The following is a 23018-nucleotide window of genomic DNA, read 5'->3' as shown; positions in this document are numbered from 1 at the left end:
TACCATGTGTGTATTTTGATATTGTCATAATGCCTAATATAATGCTAATAATGGAGTGGTTTTATAAACTGTTACTGTGACCCATCCCCAAAAAGTCATGAAAATTGTCAACTGGTAGTTAAGAATTGGCAGGTAAGTTTGAAACTTCATGTATATGACAAAGGATACATTATGCTTTATAACAAACTCTTAGTGACAGGCTGCTGGGCTCTACAGAAGTTTCTGGGGTTGAGGCCTCCCCAGGTCTGTGAAAAGATAGAGAGGGCTCCTGTTATCAAAGTCTAACCCTTCCCTCCCCAGCCTTCTGCAGACTCACTAAAAGTCTGAAGTCTCCAGGGACCACTATTTCTGAAAACAGAATAAAAAGGTTTAAAGAGGCACCCACCAGTAAAACTGCTGGTAGACTTGCAAAGAGATAGGATACTTGTATCCTTCAACCTGGCCCACCAGTTCAGAGGAAAAGAAACTGAATGTATCTGGAGACTTCTCCTTATAAATCAAGGAAAGGATGCTTACCACACCCTTACCTAGACTGCTTGTATTTACTATGGAGTCATAATGATGTCTCCAAAAAGAAAGTTCTACCTCGTGCTGCAGCATGTTTTCTTGGCCTTGAGCCATCATCACTTTCACTTAAGTAGAAATCCTTTACAAATTATCATCAGTTTTATCCAAGACCTTTTCAGAGATCACCCAGTATATGATGGCTACTGCTTGACTCTAATTGAAGTATAGAAACGAGTAAGACATAATGGTTGCTCTCAATGAGTTTCCATTTCAGTTAGAAGGGATACAACAAGCTCCAGAACATTTATATTAGAAGGTAGAATATTAAAAGTATCTAAAGAAACACAAAGGGCTTTCATTAACCATGTCATAATAATACAACTTATAAATGTGCCCTTATGAACCTCAGACTTGAAAAAGGTTTAAGCCAGAAGTGGAACAGAACATGTTGACAGTCTGTTCTTTTAAAAGACCCAGAAATGAACTCTCCTTTTATCACTATGTTTTATGCATTTTAAGGAGATCATAAACCAACAGAATCTATAATACACATTAATGCCAGGATAAATGAAAACCAATATATTATATGGTTAGTCTTGACATAATCTCAGAAAAGAATTATGTGATTGATTTTGAAATCTTATTTATTGCTCTTAGTTGAATAGCTGAAAGCTCTTCCTAACTAATTTGTTTAACTGGAGTTGCTATCTAGGTAAATCACAGATTTTTTTAAACTGCTTTATAGGCTCTATTAGATAAGGAATATATAACCCCATCTATCATTTTGTATTGGCCACCTTCCAAATAAAGTGTACTCTTCATTTTATTGGACAGTTTCCAACACTATCCATGTACTACTAGAAGAGACACTGTTTATTGCTTATATTTGAAAACATATTTGTTTTAAAGAAAATCATAGAAAATAATTTTTTGATTCTCCTATATTATAGGGAGTGTATACTCTTAGTTTTTCAAGATTATATAGGGTCAAGATGAACTGACTAGCTGTGGTGATTGGAGCACTCTGCAGAGTTCCTCTAAATTCCTGGACCCAGGTTATTAACTGAACCTTCCCTGAAGCCATTGAATTAAATTCAATATATGTGTCCTCCATTTAAGGTGACTTAATTGAGTAAGGATTTATTTTTCTCATCACTCATTGACGGAAATTAAAATTTGTAATTTCTAGGAAAATAAAATAGCCATCTTGGCTTCATGGTAACCAATTTACAATCTTTTCATAAATCATGATATTAAACACATGAATGGAAAATGAAAGATGCAAAAGCCATTGTTCTTTCTTTCTGATAAAACACACTCTTTCAGACCATGGCAAAATGTTTATGTTATCTTCTGCTACCTAAATACCTGACCCTGTGGGAGTTATTCAGCTCAGCAATGTTTGTTACAGATGGGGCCCGTATTACAGCTTTGGTCCTCCCTCAGGAGACTTAGTTTCTGCAATGGCAGATTATACTTCTTACTAGATAAGCTTGCACTTGCCATCTGATGCAAGGGGAAGCACTTCCCCATCAAACGGCAAGTGAAAGCTGGTAGAAACAATGTTAAGTAGGTGAATCAATGAGGGGCCCACTCTGCACTGCTGAAAACAGCTACCAGAATTCAGAGGATAATGAAGGTGATCTCCAAAAAAGCAAATGAAAATAAAACATTTTTTAAAAACCCTGGCACAATTAATCGTCTTAAAAAATATTATAAAATACTTGTCGAATTTTCCAAGGAGCATAAAGAGGTGGAGGGGAATACTTGCTGATTTATATTAGATCTATAGCATCCATCTACAGACTCAATCTCCAGGAAACAGTGTTGATTTGAGGATTCATGTACAAGAAATACCCTGTCCCAACCATGTGCTGAGCCTATGCTAAATACTTTTAGATAAATCATCTTTTTAATTTTTCTCCTTATCTATCCTAAGCTTTGTCACTAAATCAGATCCTCAAACAAGCCTTTGAGGAGACTCTGCGGCAACCTAGAAACTATATCTGCTCTTCCAGAACACCTTTAAAATGCATAACAGAGCAAGTTTGAAGGGAGTAGAAGGGAAGACTTAGGTCTGCTGAAATGGTTGCAGTTTCTTTGGAATTAACATTGCAGAAGCAAGACTAATGATAGATTTAAAAGCAGAAGGTTAGGCTCTGGATAGACAGAGTCCTAGATAATCTAATTTTATCTTCAAAGGCAATACTCTTATAGTCTTGAAAATTTTCTTATATCCCAGAGAGAACAAAAAGGGTGATACTAAACCTGTGTAGTTTTAAAAAGCCCTTCTTTTTTATTTCTTAAAGAATGTTTGATAAAATATTATTATATGCTATTATGAACTGTATTTTAGTTCTATTTCAGTAACAGCTGCCATAATTACATGATTCTAAATGTAAACTCTCCAAGAAAACCATATGAAGCACTTTTTTTTCTTGGTTAATATCCACAGAACAAATTAGCCAAATGGAAAGCTCTAGTCAGCTGTTTTGTTTCATGGGAGAGTAACTCATCAGCTCTCTGGAGAATTTGTGTTCAACCATTCCACACAAGACATTCAGCTTCCAACAAACTGTGCTTGCAAATATGTCCCTAGAGACTAATATCAAACATTCCACCACAATTCTATGATGCTTGTTTTAGGTTATTTTTGATTGATGGCCTGAAGTTATGGCTTAAGTTATTTTTAAGATTGTTTGTTGAGTTTTTTTAAAGTAGCATTTGGGAGGGGGAATGGAAACAGCCTCCTTCTTCAAAATGCAAATTACAGTTATAATTTAATTGCACATTTTCCATCAAGCCAAGTATACCTACAACCGACTTACCCATGACTTTTCCATTCTTACATCTTACTTGATCCTTGAATGGGATCATAAGCAGCTAATATAGTTCTCATTTCAGAGTTAAAGAAAGGGCCAGAAAAGTTACATGGCTTTCTTAACTGTGGACAAACTATATGCTAGGGCTAAAACCACCAGCACAAGAATCTGTAGCTTTTGATTTTTAACCCAATGCTCTTCTTAGTGTGTATGTCTTTGGTTTCAAGCAAAAACCAAATAAGGAAGTACACACAGATCTGTTCAACTTGATCCTCAGAACCAAGGGAAGAAAAGAAAAAGAAATACAAAAAGTAGAGTTTATTTACTAATTATTCTAACTTTTTCATAGTTTTAAAATATGTGAATTTAAAATTTTTCTACTATAGAATGTGCACATATCCCACCTGGCCTAGTTTACACAGACTAATAATAAATGTGGAGGATTTATTTTTCTCATATAACTCCTTTAACTCCCCTAAATTTTGTCAAATTTATTCCCTCATTGCACCAACATTTCATTTGACATCATAAATATCAATGGACAATGACTTTGCAGTCCTGACACAATATGGCAGTCTCCAAAGTTTTACGCATAGACCCAGAAAGGCTCATGCAGCTCCCAACAGAGAATTGAAGTATCTGATCGAACAGTTTAAACTGTTAGTGGAAGCTCATTGGTGCCCCGAGTTTAGAGAAAAACCCTTTAATCTTGTCAACAGATTAACCACCTACTTTTGCTGTTTCTTTGATATCTTCCTTGGCTGATATTCAAAGGGCAATTGAATATCAAAGGCTGCCTTCTTCAGTCACCCCCACAGAAAAAGTAAAAACTCTCCCTGCCGTGGCAGGCCCTTAGGGCTTTAACTTTTGTTCCCTAGCCATTATGCTCAGTCCTTTGACATACTTGCCATACATATAACATATATGAATTAATTCACAATTCAAGTGAATATATAACATGCAAATTCTTAACTGTTTTATACTTAAGTTTTTATCCTTTCTTCTATTGATAGAATTCTCTTTGCATATGTGTTTTCATTAGTGCTTGTTTTGGATTCCAAGTTCTTAGAGAACAAGAAGTTTCCATTTGTTCAATTATTCAGTCCTAAAACATTTACTGAGATCGTGCTATGCCTCCTGAGATGCAGAGATAAAGTAAGCAGCATCCTTAGCCTTGAGGAGCTAATAGTGGTGTGAGAAAGACACACATAGGACAAAACAACTGTTACAAAATGTGGCAAAAGAAAGATAAACATAAATATGAACTAATGAGAACCACCACTCTGCCCTGAAATATCTGAAAATGCTATAGAGAGAAGGATTTTTCACTGGACCTTGACCGATGAGGATAATCATCAGGTTGGATGGATCAGGTAGATGGGGAGCAAAGAGAAGAGAATTAGAAATAGAAGAAAAGTCATGTGTGACAACTGAAAGGCATAACGGAACAGAGTGTATCTGAAGAATAGGGAGTCACTGGAAGTGGCTGAAGCACAGGTGGGATGTGTGTGTGTGTGTGTGTGTTGGAAAGTCTGGGGCTGGGAAAGGGCTGGAGATAGTGAGACAAGTAGAAATGAGAAGATAGTCAAAGATCTCTATGCTAAGTAGTTGAGTTTAGATTTAATTATCGTTAGAGAACAAAGTCACGTAATAGACATGTGCTTAGTTCCTCTACATAAAGAAATATGTAATATTTTCAGTTCAATGTAAGCCAATATGGTCCACCAGATATGTGAGGAAAGCCTAAACTAATATTTAAATAATGCTTCTGAGGTAGAATCAATAGAATGTGGTAACCCATAAATGTGTGGGGTGTATAAGGAGGAAAAGAGAATGAAACATTGAAACATTTGCCTTAGGAGACTAGGTGTATTGTGTAACTATGCACTGCAGATGGTTTCTACAATCCTTTATAGAGAATAGAGCAGTATACCTTGCTCAATCAGCCTTCAAAAATCCTGCTGACTGCCCATCAGTCATCTCTTGCCCTTAAGAGCAATGATTCAAATGATTAAAATCCTGAACAAGAAAATGACCACAGGTAAATCCAGTTAATTGTAGATTAAACTTAGATTCTTCACCCAGTTTCTGTCTCTATTCAAGTTTTTCATGTCAATCACACAAGTTTCAAAGACTTCAACAGTTTGCATTAGCCCTTCCCAAGAGCATTTTAATATTCTTTACACCATTTAAATTTAAATTATTCCAAGTTCTTCCCTAAAGGAAATTCTACTTTACAGAATCAAATAAAGACCTGAATGGGCAATTGGGATAGCCATGCAGCAATCCCAGATGAGCACAGATATATTTATACAGGTAGAACTACTTTGAATAACCAGATGAAAATTAAACCACAAAGCCCACCAGACTTTACATTAAAGGGCAGTGCACTTTTGCTTATATGCAAAAGTAATAATTATGGTGTTATTTGCATTTATTTAGTAAAATTTACAGATCATATATTAGAGAAAAAAGTAATCTTAAAAATCCCCTACTGTATATCCTCATTTTAAGACACATATCAATGTGATTATTTTATGTGGTGTTACCTATCTCCATGGGGAACAAAAAGCTGCAATCAAATCAATGTAGTAACTTATAATTGGTATTTAGAATAAGAATATATGATAATTCAACTCCCTCAAATTATAGCACAAAAAATAAAATTCCTCAAAAACACATCAACAGAAGACTGTAATTATATCCTAGTGCACTTCAACTTTACCATAAGAAAGTAAAAGTCCTCTTCAAAAACATGTAATCTATAGCAGGAAAGTAATAAGGCACATATAAGTAATATATTTATTTGCACAATGCTGTGTTAACTGAAACTTGTGCTTATTGGAAGCATATTCTTGTTTTGCACAGTTCCATGGTAGCTGAGTATTGAGAAAGGGAAGAGAAATGAGAGGGGAGAGGGAAGAAGGGAAAAAAAGAGAGAAATTTATTGTCTTTCTCTTCCCTCTCTTGCATGTACAATGGTCTTCCTCAGAATTCACTCATCTGCTCAGTCCACAAGCATTCCAGCTCTCTGTGAGCACAATTTCCATGACCACTATCAGCACACAAAGCCCTTTCCTGTTTTATTAAAAATAATCAAAACGGACGTAGAAATATAAAGGCTGGCTTAATACATACTATTACTTATTCATGATGCACTCATTTTTTAAAAAAACATTGAATCTATGAGAGGACTTCAAACAGTTCATGGAAAATACATATTATTTAAAAACTAAGCATGTGTTTAAAAATTTTTTACACCAAAATAAACTCATACTAATTTGTTATAATATGTCTGAAAAGGATCTAATTTGAGGCATCAAGAAGGATAAGACATCAGTTTGAGGAGTCTCTATCAGAGCAACATAAATTCTCCTAAAATTGAAGAATGAGCAAACATCAAATTTACAGTGAAACTTGGGACGAAGAAAGGTGGAATAATTTATACTTTATGGAAAGATAATAGGGACAATGCCCCCAAAGAAATTAGCAGTTTACAAATGGATAAATTGCCTTAAGAAGGGATGAGATAATGTTAAAGATGAAGCCTGCAGCAGCAGACCATTCACATAAATTTACAAGGAAAAAATTAATCCTTTGTGCCCTAATTGGAGAGAACTGATAATTAACAGCAGAAACAATAGCCAACACCATAAACATCTCAATTGGGTCAGCTTACACAATTCTGACTGAAAAATTAACGTTGAGCAAACTTTCCATTCAGTGGGTGCCAAAACCATGCACCCAGATGAGCTGCAGACAAGAGCAGAGCTTTCAATGGAAATTTTAGACAAGTGAGATCAAGATCTTGAAGCATTTATTTGAAGAATTGTAACAAGAGATGAAACATGGCTTTGCCAGTCTGATCCTGAAGACAAAGCACCATCAAAGGAATGGCCTCCAAGAGACAGAAGTGGTCCAGTCAAAGCAAAAGGAGAACATTCATGAGCAAAGGTCATGGCAACAGCTTTTTGGGATGCTCAGGGCATTTTGCTTGTTGGCTTTCTGGAGGGCCAAAGAACAATAACATCTGCTTATTATCAGAGTGTTTGGAGAAAGTTAGCCAAAGCTTTAGCTGAAAAACGCATAAGAAAGCTTCACCGGAGAATTCTTCACAGTGCCCCTGCTCATTTCTCTCACCAAACAAGAGCAATTTTGTGAGAGTTTCTATGGAAAATTATTAGGCATCCATCTTATGGTCCTGACTTGTCTCCTTCTGACTTCTTTTTGTTTCCTAATCTTAAAAAAGACTTTCAAGGGCACCTATTTTTCTTCAGTTAATGATGTAAAAAGACATTGACATGGTTAAATTCCCAGGACCCTCAGTTCTTTAGGAATGGATTATATGGCTGATATCATCACTTACAAAAGTGTCAAACTTGATGGAGCTTATGTTGAGAAATAAAATTTATATTTTTACTTTTTATCTCTTAATTCCATTTCTATTAACTTTTTGAAGTCTCCTTATATAGAAAAAAATATTCATAATATATACACAAACTGTAAGAAATAACAAATTTGCTTAACAAAACATCTCCTTTATATTTGAAACCCCCTGTGTAACATCCCAATCCATTTTTATAACTACGAAAATTAGATAATCTTATATTGCATCCTGAATTTTGTGTTAATCATCACTATGCTTTTTAAAAATAACTTTAACAGCACATATTTATAATTTCTAATAATAAATTTTGGCTGTTCTAAACTTTATATAAATGTCATTCTGGTATATTTACTCTCTACAACTTGCTTGTTTACTCAATGTTGTAAAGTTCTTCTGCGTTGAGGAAGATGCCTGTAAGTCATCTGTTTTTGTGGCCATATGACAATGTGTTGTGTGACCATATATCTATTTGTTTATCCATTTTTCCCTTGATGGACATTCAGACTTTTTTGGATGGCTAGTATAAACTATGTCACTGTGAGCATTGTTCCACATCATCCCTGAACGTTTCTCTCAAATTTACACACTTAGGGGTGAAATTGATGAGTTACGTGATAGGTATACGTTCAATTTTACAATAAAATGAAAAATTGTTTTTCAAAGTGATTTTATCTATTCATTTTGCATTCTTATTTTCAACGTGTAAGAGCTCCCGTTACTTTTTTTTTTTTTTTTTTTCCCTGAGACAGAGTGTCCCTCTTTTGCCCAGGCTAGAGTTGATGACACAATCTCGGCTCACTGCAACCTCCGCCTCCCAGGTTCAAGAGATTCTCCCGCCTCAGCCTCCCAAGTAGCTGGGATTACAGGCATGTGCCACCACACCCGGCTAATTTTGAATTTTTAGTAGATATGGTGTTTCACTATGTTGGTCAGGCTGGTCCTGACCTCAGGTGATCCACCTGCCTCAGCCTCCTAAGTGCTGGGATTACAGGCATCAGCCCACTGCACCTGGCCTCCCGTTACTTCTTTATCCTCGCCAACATTTGATATTGTCAGCATTTTTTTCATATTTTGTGAGTATAAATGCATTTTATTTTGGTTTGTTGAACAGATCAATTTAAATTTCACTGATTAAAAGTAGGTTGTGCTTTCTTTAAAATAAATATTTTCCATTTACAAAAGAACATATTTGCTCACAATAAGTGAATTAAAAACAAGCTAATGGAAAAATGATCTCCATTAGCTTGTTTTTAATTTACTTACTGATTCATAGGAATGTTTTATGTATTTTGTATTCTAACTCTCTCTCAGTTACTTGTGTAGCAAATATCATCTGTCATATTGTGGCTTGTCTTTTCAGTCTTTAAAAAGTGTCTCTTAATGAGCAATTTTGAAAAAATTATCAACCTTTTCATTTACGGTTTGTCTTTTTCATGGTTTAAAAAATTTTTTTCCTAACATATAATCATAAGATCATAGAAATTTACTTCCATATTTTAAAGGTTGCCTTTCATATTCATGATGGAACTGTTTTGAGTATGGTATGAGGTATGGACTCAATTTATTTTTTCCCATGTAAATAACCAATACCATTTTTGATATATCACATTTTCATATATGCATAGATCTGATTTGATTCTCTATTCTCCTCCATTGGTCTTTGGTTTATCCTGTTTCAATACTAGACTGCCTTAATGATGACAAGTTCTTATATCATTTACAACAAATTATTCCACTATATTAAGGTTTTAGACACATCTTGTTATATTTAAGACAAGTACAATTTCCATTGTTTTTGAACGTTATATGTTTTTAACATTGTATTTCTGATGTGTAGGAATTTTGCTGATATTTTTATATTGATTTTGTATCAAGGAACTTGCTAAATTATATTTCAGTGGTTGTTAATGAGGTTGAGAATATTGTCATGTTTATTAGTCAGCTGGTTATCATCCTCTGTGTATCCGTTCAAGTCTTTTGTACTTTTATTGGGTGGTCCATTTTTCTTCTTATTGATTTGTTGGACTTCTTCACATGTTTTGGATGTGACTTCTTTGTTAATTAATGAATTGCAATACCTTCTTTGACTCTGGCTCTCTCTTTACTCTTATTTGTGTTTTTTGAGAAACAGAAGTTCTTAAGTTTAATTTAGCCTAGTGTATTACATTTTCTCTACATGGCCAGCACATTTTCTGGCTTCTTTCTGAAACCTTTCAGATTACAAGCTTATAATGACATTCTCTTATATTCTCAAAGGATTATTGCTTTGTCCTAACAGATCTATGGTTCACATGGAAAAAATCTTTATATGTCATGTGAAGTAGTAATCTAGTTTCACTCTTTTTCATATGGAAACAAATACAATTGACCCAACACCATTTACTAAAAAGACCATTCCTATTATTTGTTATCCCTCACTGTTCCTTAGGTCGTGTGTTATATATGTATAGATTCGCTTTTGAGCTCTCTATTCTGTTCTGGTGATCTAAGTATTTAATCCTGTGTTTATACAATACCATCCACTATAGTAGCTTTATAATGTCTTCATATCTGACTTAGCAAGTCTTCCAATCTTGTTCTTGTTCAAATGTGATTACACTATTCCTGGCCCTCTGCATTTCTTTATAAGTTATGGAATTAGCTTGTAACAAAAATAACCTGATAGAATTTTATTTTGCATCTATAGGGCAATTGAAGGGGAAATAATACCTTCACAATAGTAAGTCTTCAAGTCTAAAAGCATGGTATTATCCTTCCATGTATTTATTTTGGTCTTCTGTCTATTCCTTCAAAGTTTTATAGTTTTCTATGTAGAGATCTCGTACATTCTTATTAGGTTTATAGCAAGGTGTTTCAGGGAATTTAAATGATATCACAAATGACTTTTTTCATTTCACTTTGTTTGTTACTGCTAGGAATAAAATTGATTTTTATATATAGACATTTTATTGAGCAACTCTAATAACTAACTTGTAAATTCTAATCAGGTATTATAGAATTTTTTGGATTTTCTCCACAATTAGATCATCAGCACATAGGGAGTTTGTTTCCTTTTAACTCTTGTACTTTTTTTCCCTCACCTTACTGCAAAATCTGTGGCTTCCAGTATAAAGCTGAATTGAAGTGGTGATTGTGGATATTCTTTTCCTATTCATAATCTGAGTAAAAGTTATCAACATGTACCATTAAGTATAATGTTTGCTATAGGTTTTTTAAAACCACATGGAAGAAGTTTCTTTTATTTTTAGTTTGCTAAGAGTTTTTAATCATAAATTGAAGATTTTATCAAATGCCTTTTCTGCAGCTGCTGAGGTAATTTTACAGCTGTCCCTTTTCTTGGTAAAATTATTGAAACACAGTGATTCTCTTGAATTTTAAACTGAACTTGGCATTCCTAAAATGAAATCAACTTGATCACAATATACTAATCTCATCATATATCACTGGATTTCGTTGCTTGTTATTTGGGGTTGGGTTTTGTATTTATTGCCAGAAGTATTATGGACCTAAAATTTTCCTTTCTCATACTGATTTTAGATTTTGATACCAAAGTGTTAATGAGTTCAAAATTAACCACAGCATGTTCTCTGTTTGTACTTATTTGATTTAGTTTGTATGAGATGGCTGTTATTTCTTCTTTAAAGCTTGGCAAATCCACTGGTGAAGCCACTTTGGCTTTATTTCACTCTGTATGTAGGCTTTTAATTACAAATTCATTTTATCTAATAGTTGTCATAATTTTTTATTTCTTCTTGTATCAATTTTAATAGTTTTATTTATTTTAGATTTTTCCATCTTACCTAAATTTTCTAATTCTTTGACATAGGGTAGTTCTACATAGTCAGTTTTACATAGATTCGTCTACATGTTTACAATTTTCATTTTTTTCCCTACTCTTTTCTGCACCTGTGAGCTCCAATGTGTACTTTTGCCCAAAGAACACTCTTCGGTATTTATTTTAACGTGGCTGGATGATCAATAAATTTAGTTTCTGTTGGCCTGAAAATGCTTTTACCTGAATTGTCAAAAGACCTTTTACCTGGGCATAGACTTCTAGGTTGGTTGCTAATTTTTTTCAGCAATTTGCATATATCTCTCCATTGTCTAGAAGAAGTAGGTATCTTCTCAATTTGTTGTTAATCTGAAAGTAATACTTTATCATCTATTTTTGATATGTTATTTGTCTTTGATTTTTAGTAGTTGTACCCTGATGTGTCCAAGTGTGTTTTTCAGGTCAGTTAAGGTTCATGGTTTCTTGGTTTTTAAAATTTGGGACATGTATTTTATCAGTTTTGGTAGACTGGCCATTATTTCTCCAAATACAACTTGTATATTTTTCTCTTTTATCATTCTCATTCTATCACCTATGTTTCTTACTTTTTAAATTATACTTTTCATACCTTTTATCATCATGCTTAATTTTATTTTCTATTTTATCTTTTTCATTTCACCCAATCTTTTCTAAAATTTCCTGTTATGTCCCTAATTTCAATCATTGTATATTTCTGTACTATAATTTACACTTCATTCTTTTTCATTGTTTTTAATTCTCTGTACATTTTTGCTCCTTATTTTATTTACCTCCTTGAACATATTAAGAATAGTTTTATGTTCTGTCTTATAACTCCAAAATCTATGGCTTCCTGCGTGTATGTTTCTATTCTTCATGTTCCCTTGTCTTCTTTTGAACATGGTCATTTTTGTTTAGTGCTAGACATTGGTGTAGAAGTAATTGAGGCCTAGTATGATGTTTTCTTCCTTCAGACAGGATGTGTGTTTTCTCTGGTGTTCACCTAGGGATATCAGAATTCCAAGGTTATCTTAATATAATTTTAGAAACTGAGGTAATTCAAAGCTGGGCTTCAGTCTCTGAAATACTAGTTTACTTCTAATTTGCCTTACTCCAAGGGCATAGAAATCTCACCTACACAATGATAAGCTTACCAGGCCTGCTACATTGAAGGTCCACAGACCTCAATCTATGTCCCCTTATCCTTTCAAGGCTGTGAGAAGTCCATACAGCTTCTCATACTATTCATTTTATCTTCCTGAATGTACATGTTCTTCTGTGGAAAGCCAATTATCAAGCTCATCTATGTTTTTCTCTTTCTTTTGGACATTGCCTATTAATTCTTCACTGTGATATTAATTATATGATGCCTCCAAGGTACATTTTTTAAGTATATATTTTTTCTAGCTTCTCTGGTGGTTCACAGCTGCCTCATGGTTTGAATTATACAGAGTACCATTATTGGAATGGAAGTCTTTCACCTATTTTATTTGGGGAAAAATTATTTCTACTATCTTCATTTAGTGAATTTTCTCTTTATGCATTAGTTTGTTTCATTTCAAATTTGCTGATTTTTACTTTTGCTTTTTTTGATCTGTTGATAATCTTATCCATTGAATTCTCTACTACAAATATTTTTAAACATAAGACCCCATAGGGACTTTATTATACTTATGTTAAATATTTGGAAGGAAATGAACATAATGAGTGAATGTATAAATGATTTCAGCAGAAAAATGAAAGAACTGGAAAAGGATCAAATAAATATTAGAATTTAAAAAATGTATATATTTACTTCTTGAGATATCTTATAATTTTTTGCCTACCAAACATTGGAACAAAATACACATGTACAATTTTTGTTTTGTTTTGTTTTGTTTTGTTTTGTTTTGTTTTGCCCCCAGAGGATGCACTCCTTTCTTGTCACATGGCTAGGTCAAGGGGAAGAACTTTTAGTTTCTGTCAAGTGTTATGCTGAGTTGCAGTTAACAAAAATATTAAATTAGGCTGACCTCTGTTTCAAATGGTATTAAAGAAAACTGTATTTCCCTTTCATCAAATCTTTGACTGAAGCTGACAAGAATTTGTTGGGATTTGAACTCAGATTGGTTGCAGATGTAGGTAGTTACTTTTGGATCATCTTTGGAATATTTTGGTTTTCAACCAAGAAAGTTTAACCACTCCATTTGGTTTGATTCGGGTTTAACATGTATCCTGTATCTTCTTCTTTTGTGATGTCTCAGTTTTCTATTTTTCTTTTTCCTATCTAGTTTCTATGAAACAATTTTGTTTTACTTATTTCTATTTCTATGTTTAGAGTTTTCCATTAAAATTTAACAAATATAAGGGCTTATGATTAAAATTTTAACATGAGAAATACTTAATCTTAATGTAACTCAGTTAATGTATTCTTTTCCAACAATACAAGGGTTAACAATCAACTCTTTCCTCACTTAAATTCTATTTTCCCCAGTACATTGATACTATTATGTGTTTTTGAACCCCACAAATTATTATTGTTGTTTCATACAGTCAATGTTTATTTTTAGGTAACTGCATGTTAGTCAAGGTCTTTGCTCCTTATTCTTTCTCTTGGTCTTCCATTTTCCTAAACCTTCCTTTAGAGAGTTTCCTTTCTTCTTTCTTTTTTTCAAACCACGTTCTTTAGAATTACCTTCAGTGAGGGTTTTTTGGTAGTAAACATAGCTTTTGTCAACTTAAATATGTTTTTATGTCATCCTATTCTTTAAATTCAGCTTCACTGAGTATACAGGTATAGGGTTTACTTATTTTCTCTTAGTATTATTTCAGTTCCTTCTGGTTTCTATTGTTGCTGTTTAGAAGTTGTCTTCATATCTACTTGTTGGTGTTTTAGATTTTTTTTTCTCTTTGAATGTCTTTAAGATCATCTTTGTTTCTAGAGTATGGCATCTTTATTATGATGTGTTTGTTTTTATGATGCCTGAAATTTGTTTTACTTTCTGCATCTATACATTTATGTCATTAATTCTTGGAAAGTCAATTCTATCTGCAACCTTTGCATATTTCTCATTTTCTCTATTATCTTCTTTTGAAATTCTGTAAAGACTTAGGTCAAATCCTTTTACTCTATCTTCTACTTTTTTTTAACTGATATATTTTCTATCTCTTTTTCTTTCTTCATTATATAGTATATCTTTAGTTCTATCTCCAAGTTTATTAATTTTCCCTTCAACTGATTTTAATCCACATCTTAATCTAAGTTTTAATTTTAATGATACATTTTTATTGCTATTATTTCTATCAGTTCTCTTGCAAGTCTGCCTAGTCATTTTTATTCTCCTGAATTTTTCTAGATAATGCCCTCTGTTATGTCTTTAAATATGTTAAACATAATTATTTTCCATTTTGTATCTGTTATTTCTCATGTTAAATTGTTTTGTTGGAGATCAATTATTTTCTTTGCTGGATTTTTACTTATACTGCTTGTTTTCATTGCTTATTCTTATTTTAAATACTTTGTGAATTCATGTTTAATGAAAATTTATATGTATGAATTTTTTTAGGCCTAGGATGATGCGACATTCTTTCATAGAGGATTTTCTTGTGTTCCATTTTAAACTAAGCCTTTTAAACTAAAAGCTACAAGTTTTAGACCTTACGGTTGGTATAAGTCCAGGCTGTAAATACTTGGATAACGAGGTCATCATGGCTCAGAAGACATCCTCAGGACAGATGGCTCCTTTAGAGAGTGTTAACCTTTCTAGTTTCCTGCTTTCTTCTTATTTTTAGCCTCTGAGATTTTCCCTTACTTTCTTGCCAGTTCAGCAACACATTTTATTTTGTTTGCTTTTTATTCCTTAGGCGTGTGTTTTTGAACATGCAGTTTTCTAAGCTGTCAGCAATGAGCATCTCCTCACTCACGTTTTAACTCTGAAATCTGACATCAGACAATTTAGTGTCTCCAAACTATTCTCTTGAAGGCATCATTTACCTCCTTGTTGACACTTTCCTTAATTGTTATTAACATATATTCTCTTCTTGAAGTTCTCATTTCTTTTGTCTTTCAAAACGCTGTGACCTTCACTACATCAGCTTAATCTCTTTCCCATCACATAACATGCATTTATCCATGAGTTCGTATTTTATCTGTTTTCACTTTTCTATACTAGGGTTTATTTGATGGTCTCATTCAGTCTCATAACTTCAGTTACCATTGCAGTTCCTCAACTACTAATTAGCTCATCCAGGAAAATAGTCTAAACTTCTTAATCTAACACATTTCGATGCCTAATATTTTGGACATACAGCTTGATGGCTATCTAGTTTAGTTCCTCAAATTCAATATAACTAAACCTGAGTTCATCTTGTCTTCCAACTAGTTTCTCTTTGTGTACTCCCATGTGGCATACTAATTCTACCAGGAACTGTATATGAAATTTCAGAACTACTCTCTCTGCCTCCCAAATGCATTCACTTTTTAAGTCCTACTGCATCTTGCACATGATCTCAATACTCTTTTCTAAATCAGGCCATCATTACCTCCAACATGAATACCCCAAATGCTTCCATCCCTTCCCCATTTCCAACGTCATTCTCACCCTTTAAACAAGACTCAGTCTTTGGCTTCTCAGAATTCCAAGACTTCATACATGGTTGTATTCTTCTATCACTTGATCTCACAGTCTCTGCAACTCTCTCTTTATATATATAATATATGCCAATATATAATTTAATATGTACATACATGTTTAACATTATATATTATATATAATTACTTGTTCATGTAAATTGATTAATAATTTTATTCTTATGATTTGTTTATTTAATGAATTTTCCCTTAAGGGAAATAGCTCATTGATTCTCCATATCCCCTCCCCCCAACACAAAAAACAGCACATTTTGTACAGAAGGCATAATATTTGTTGATTAGACCACATATTGAAAAATGAGTTTCGAATTAGTTTTCCTGTTTATGGTATATCTACCTTTAATCCCTTCTATCACTGTTTCTAAATTAATTCTCATAAGTCTCAGCTCAAAACATGGCACTTACCTGTTCTAAATCATCAATGATTATATTTTTTCTATGGAAAAAAGTTCAAAACTAGCATGAAACTTAAGCCATTGATGATCTTGCTCTAGTCTTCCTTTTCAAATTTGTCTTCCAATATTTACCCTGTCATGCTCTGCAAGCCATTTAGAATACGGTACTTACTGTTTTCCATGCATGCCTCACATATACAAGTGTCAGTGCCCTTCCCAATTCTGTTGCTGCATCTAAATGCCCTTCTCCACATCTCAAGGAAAGGACAGGTTTACACTGGCTAAGATCCTCGGCTTCAGTTTCTAAAAGTTGTAGACTTGCACCCTAGACCTAGCATTTTTATCAGCCAAGTGATCTTGGCCTCCTAAGTTTTGGTTTGCTCATCCATCAAATGAGCATAATAATAATAGACCTCCTCAGGGGATCATTGCAAAGATTTAAAAAGATCCACATAGAGCAGTTGACAGAGGACTCAGCCTATATGTTCAGGAAACATATAGGAGTATTAAGTATTATGGTTAGTATTTCTGAAATTACTCCAAGGGTGGTAGAGACTGCCCTTTGCCCACTTCCACATCCATTCTGCTGGTGATCTAGAGGTCATAAACTTGCTGCTGCTGCCACGAGTACCACCACAACTGTCTCTCCCAGCAAAAACACCAGTTAGGAAACCTGAATCCTGGCATTCTGAATGGATAGAAGCTGTTCACATCTCAGCCAGCCGATTTGCCACCATCAACAGCAGCAGGAACACGTCTTTCATTTCATATCCACCTGCTGATTTTCCCATGTGTTTGTAGCAGAGACAAATTTGCATCCTGAACACACACTGTAAGAAGATCCAGGAAATGCTTTTAATTCCTTGATCTCTCCAACTTGAAAGAGGATAAAATCAAGTTTGGGAAGGCCAATCCATAATATCTGCTACAAAAGTCATTCAGTTGCCACTGCTTCAGGTTGTTCCTGAATTTTTCCTAGCTGAAAGTAATTGTCCTTCCTCCTTCTTTAAGAGGGTGGTTTTCAACCACGCTGGATATTAGAGCTACTTGAGAATGGAAAAATACTTATTTTTAGTGCACTCCCAAAAAGTCTAATTTATCTGAGACAGGGATGCACCTTGGACTTTTTTTAAATTCTAATGTGTACCTAATGTTTAGAACTACTGCTATAAAACTTGTAACCTTTCATTTATTCTCATCACTTCCTAACTTTTGTTTAGTGATGTATGAAATGTCCTTACTCTTCCTCCTAGATCATAAGCTCTCTGCAGACAGTATGTGAGTCTAATCTATTTTTATATCCTTTACAACTTGCAGCAGATTACTTTGCAAATGACATGTACTTTACATGTTTTTCAAATGCATTAATAAATAGATGGTGTGTGATGCCTTGCAAACAATAGTACATTAAAGATACCAGGCATGGCACCTAGTCCTTGCCTCTCTCCCACGTGAAATGTTCTCAACTACACTTCTTGTGAATCTATTCATTCTGCATAGCATAGTAAAAATGTTAAGTGGATATATTACTCATAGCATTAGGCTTTTTATCAATAACTCACCATAAAATATAACTTGACGCAAAATTGTTCTGGTTTTAAAAATAGCACCTAAGAAATAACATTCTCAGCTACAGAAACTATTACCAATGAACTTACATCTTTTTTTTTTTTTTTTTTTTTTTTTGAGACGGAGTTTTTGCTCTTGTTGCCCAGGCTGGAGTGCAATGGTGCTATCCGGGCTCACCACAACCTTCACCTCCCGAGTTCAAGTGATTCTCCTGCCTCAGCCTCCCAAGTAGCTGAAATCACAGGCTTGCGCCACCACACCCGGCTAATTTTATATTTTTAGTAGAGCAGGGGTTTCTCCATGTTGGTCAGGCTGGTCTTAAACTCCCAACCTCAGGTGATCCGCCCACCTCGGACTCCCAAAGCGCTGGGATTACAGGCGAGACACAGCACAGCCGAACTTACATCTTTTTAAGGGAGAAATCTAAAATCTAAAGGAGGGAACTAGAAAAACAAAGCCAAGTCTATTGATGCCATTGAATTGCTCAACTACTCATCTGTCTTCTACTCATCTGTCTTCATTATGTTCTTTGACGTATCAGTGTACCACTAAATAAACCTTCTAAAATCCCAATATGCAAAGATAAAACTTCTGGGCTTAAATGTTGTGTTAGTTGCTGAATAACTTTGAAAGAAGTTTGAGAAGAATGTCTAAGTGATACATTCCAAGTGAATGACTAGCACTGCTGAGTTCACACCTAGAAAAGTTGAATGCTAACCAATTGGGGGTACATTGTTTATATTAATAGTTCTTACAGTTCATAATTAAGAACAGCTTTGCTCAAGACTTTTTAATCTTTGAAAGCAAAAATTTTCCAATGTCTTTGACAAATTATTCCTCAGGTGGTGATTCCTGAGACAAAAATCACATAGTCCTCATCCTCTTTCCTACAGCTCTACCTGTTAGGGCATGATTAAAACAAGCTAATTGGCTTGCTCTTCTGGACACAGAATTATTCCCTGAGAATTTTAAACTATTAATGTTAGTGTTAAAGAAGAGGAAAAAGTAAAGAATAATGTTTAGAAAAGCGTAAAATAGTAAAAAGTGGTCAGATTGGAAAAATTCATTCTCTAACCTGTTCTGCCTGCTTCATTCCAGTTAGAACTGCTTGCATTCGAAGTTCAAATCACTTTAAAAAGCTTTCAAGTTTCAAGATCCTTCTTCATCCTTAATGTACCCAGGTGAAAATTTGTTCTCAAGACTAAACATTTCCCAACTTCAAATGAGCTCCTATGCCATTCTCTCACTTGTCTTTTCCCTTCCTCAATAAAGTTTGATCTTTCCTTCCTTTCTTCTTTCTTTCCTTCCTTCTTTTCTTCCTTCCTTTCTTCCAATCTTCCTTCCTTCCTAACAGATTTCCAACAGCTTAACTTCCTTAAGGTCTTCCTAGAAAGGTCTCTCCTCACTCTCCTTTCTATTATAATGGTTCTCTAAGAATTCTATATCGTTCTAATAGAATGTGTATCTTTTATATAGTTATAATACCTCTATTTTTAAGAAACACTATTTGGATATATTCAAAGATCAATAGTTAAACGATAGACTTCATGAAAATGAGGAATGAATTTCTTAGTGTATTTTTTCTAACCAAGAAGAAAAGAATAAACATTCAGTTTGTTCTCTTACTTCAAATTACATTCACTATTACTAAGACAGGGGCTAAGCTAAGAGAATCCAGACTCCTTAAGGGGGCAGGGAGTTCAAATCACTGAGTAAATATTTAAGAAGTGTTAACCTGGACCAAATGCCTCCTCCCACTGTATAGTCCTACAAGTGTAAAATCACAAGGTTTTGAGATATTAGACCAATTCTGTCCTCACCCTACCCAACTTCCTGATGTTGCTTTTACAAAACAGAATTGAATAAGAAGTGAATTTCTTTTAAGAGGCCGGGTGCGGTGGCTCACGCCTGTAATCCCAGCACTTTGGGAGGCCTAGGCGGACGGATCACAAGGTCAGGACATAGAGACCATCCTGGCTATCACGGTGAAACCCTGACTCTATTAAAAATACAAAACAAAACAAAACAAAACAAAAAAACAAAAAACAAAAAAACTAGCCGGGCGCGGTGGCGGGCGCCTGTAATCCCAGCTACTCAGGATGCTGAGGCAGGAGAATGGCGTGAATCCGGGAGGCGGAGCTTGCAGTGAGCAGAGATCGCACCACTGCACTCCAGTCTGGGTGACAGAGCAAGACTTCATCTCAAAAAAAAACATATGGTCTATGTTGTAAGGAATTTTCTGTGGATCCAGGCCTATTATCCTATTAGGACTTGGATGGGAGAAGGACCATCTTGTCTTATATTTAGGCATCTGATCTGATCACTAAATAAGTTACAGGTATTTTGATGTTGTCATGTTTAAAGTGTCATTTGAAATAAGCAATTGAAATATTATCAATTTGGTGTAATCCCTTTTGTGGTTTTATATATTCATTTTATAATACACTAAAAGCCTCACAAAATGGCAGTAGACTGCCAGTTCCTAACCACTGAGGGGCTATGTTTCATGATGCTATTATATACATCTAAAACGAAAATAAATATTAATGAAAGTGACGTTTTCCATATTAAGTAAAGAGAGTTAAAGGTACATACTTTATTTCTATGAAGTGATAAATACTTGATTGCTGTAAATGTGAATAAAACTTTTATTTTTAAACCTTTCAAGGGAATTAGATCTATTTTCCTGCTGTTTTCAAGCCTTCAGTAACCCTCTGAGTGTGTTTGTACTCACTAGGAAGGAACATTTCTGTGGAATTAATCAAATGGAGAATTCAATGTTCCTTGTAGATGATTTTGGCCATGTTCCATTGCGAACTTTCTAGTCTGCATTTCATCTTTCCTGGGAAAAGACCCACATATTCCAAATCCTCTGCCTTTTCTCTACTTGTTAGTGAAGAACAATATAGCAAAACTGCTATGTACAGAATTAATAATCATGTGCATTTAGCAAGGCTCTCTGCTGGGAACTTCATCACTAGAATAAGGCAAAACGCATGAGAATAACAGTTCAAATGTAGTCAGTACAAACTAGTATCAAAAACGCTGTTGTATCATCATCGTTAATTGCTCCTCTGATTTCGCCAAAATTAAAAAAAATTCTGTTGGGAGAGAATTAGAAAATATTCAAAGCTCCTAATATATTCCAGTAAATCCTGAGATAACAAATCTCATTTTCCGAGGAAAAGCAGTACTACTTTTTTTTTTTTGTAACAACAAAGAATTCATGTTCAACGCCTACTTAAAACCTTTGGAAATCTATATGCGTTGTTTCTTAATGGCTTTCCAAATTTACAAGACAATCAGAATCCTTATCTACCACTGGCTTTAGGTTTCATATCAGCTTTTTTATTCACCTTACAGAATGATTTTCACCTTGCAGATGAATTCTAGCTATTTTATCCATAGCTATAATGGAATAGCTGCTGCTATTATTCATGCTCTATACATGTTACTTTGGCCCTAAAGCCTGAAGGAACCTATTATTGTTTTCTACCACTGATGATTTTATATGCACTTCTGCATTTGGGCAATTGTTCAACAATAGTCACAAAGACCTAGCACTTGTTCAGAATCCTACCTGCTGAGGAGTTTTATTTGGCCAGCTTGGTAAAAGATATTTAAATGAAGATATCTAAAGCTAGTAGAAAACAGAGATTTTGGAGTCATCAGCACATTTGGGATGGTGGAAGTCACAGCTAAGGAGGGGATGTGGTACAGGAAGACCTTGGGGTAAATGTGCAGAGCCCTTATTCAGTGAAGACTCGAATGACAATGTATTGATTATTAATTTATATTTCAGTAAAAAAGACTGTTTTTCCATCAAAATCTGCCTCTAGAATTTTCCAGCAAGAAGTAAGTGATGAGAGTTATTAAAAGCCCTAGCAACAGTTTATATTTATATCCTTGAGGTAAAACCATCCTGTTTCAACAGATACCATATTCTCATTGAATTCCACATTAGCTTATGATAAACACAAGATGTTTTTCATAATCTAGCTGCAGGTTTTATGCATTTTTTTAGCAAAACACACAAGAACTGCCAAGATGGGAGAGTAACCTTTCCTAAATCACTCCAAATGTCACCATAACTAGAAGCATATTTTCCTAAATTGGTGGATTTTTGCTTAAGAAAATATAAATTCATCCGAATGCTTCACTCACATTACATTAAGGTTTCATCATTTATCCTATAAACAAAATTCTGCTTTTATATACATGAATCACTTTGTCATTCACAGGATCAAACCAAAATGACAACTGCTCAGTTTTACTGTCAATACTGCACAGCATCACTTCTTGGGAAGAAATATGTACTAAAGGATGACAGTCCGTACTGTGTTACATGTTATGATCGTGTATTTTCTAACTATTGCGAGGAGTGCAAAAAACCAATTGAATCCGATTCTAAGGTAAGTCTCAACACAATTTACAGAATTACTGCATATGAACAGCAAACAAGTGGGTTGGAGTGCCTCTTTTCCTTTAGTGTTGACTTTCAACACCATTTCTCTGCTACTGGATATACAAGGATCTTAAAAGTTACCAGCAGTCAAACTCTAGCCACTACACTTAGCACTATGAAATACAACATATGCTTAATCCTCACGTGATCTTATAAGGTAGCTGAGAATGCTAAAGATTAGTGATGTTAAGCTATTTGTCCAAAGTTACACAGCTAGAATTTTCCTGCTGTTTCCAAGCCCTTGGTAACCCTCTGGGTGTGTTTGTTATTTCTGGAATGACAAAGGTATAAATAAATGCATAAAGAATTGAAGTTGTAAGGATTCAAAATCTGTTTTCTGACGTAAAATCAGCTTTATTTCTACTAAGCCCTAGTGATAGCTCTCACTCCTACCACCCATTCCTCCGACATGCTTATTATCTCTTCCTTCCTTCCTTCCTTCCTTCCTTCCTT

At 34.4% G+C, this 23018-nt stretch overlaps 1 protein-coding gene across 3 annotated transcripts in view; it reads left to right on the top strand.

Moving 5' to 3' along the window:
• FHL5 (four and a half LIM domains 5) overlaps positions 1 to 23018 on the top strand; it is a 60850-nt gene that overhangs the window by 25337 nt on the left and 12495 nt on the right. For 2 of the 3 annotated variants that reach the window (XM_011968392.1, XM_011968394.1), the window contains one exon: positions 22342 to 22512. In XM_011968392.1, coding sequence (XP_011823782.1) covers positions 22354 to 22512 — 159 coding nt within the window. In that variant the 5' untranslated portion in view covers positions 22342 to 22353. Of the gene's footprint in view, positions 1 to 19985; positions 20086 to 22341; positions 22513 to 23018 lie in introns of all 3 variants that reach the window. The other variant, XM_011968393.1, reaches the window with a different exon arrangement.

Source organism: Mandrillus leucophaeus, unplaced genomic scaffold (genome assembly GCF_000951045.1).
Source record: "Mandrillus leucophaeus isolate KB7577 unplaced genomic scaffold, Mleu.le_1.0 Scaffold841, whole genome shotgun sequence".
Lineage (NCBI taxonomy): Eukaryota > Metazoa > Chordata > Mammalia > Primates > Cercopithecidae > Mandrillus > Mandrillus leucophaeus.
This window is presented reverse-complemented; position numbering and strand designations above follow the sequence as displayed.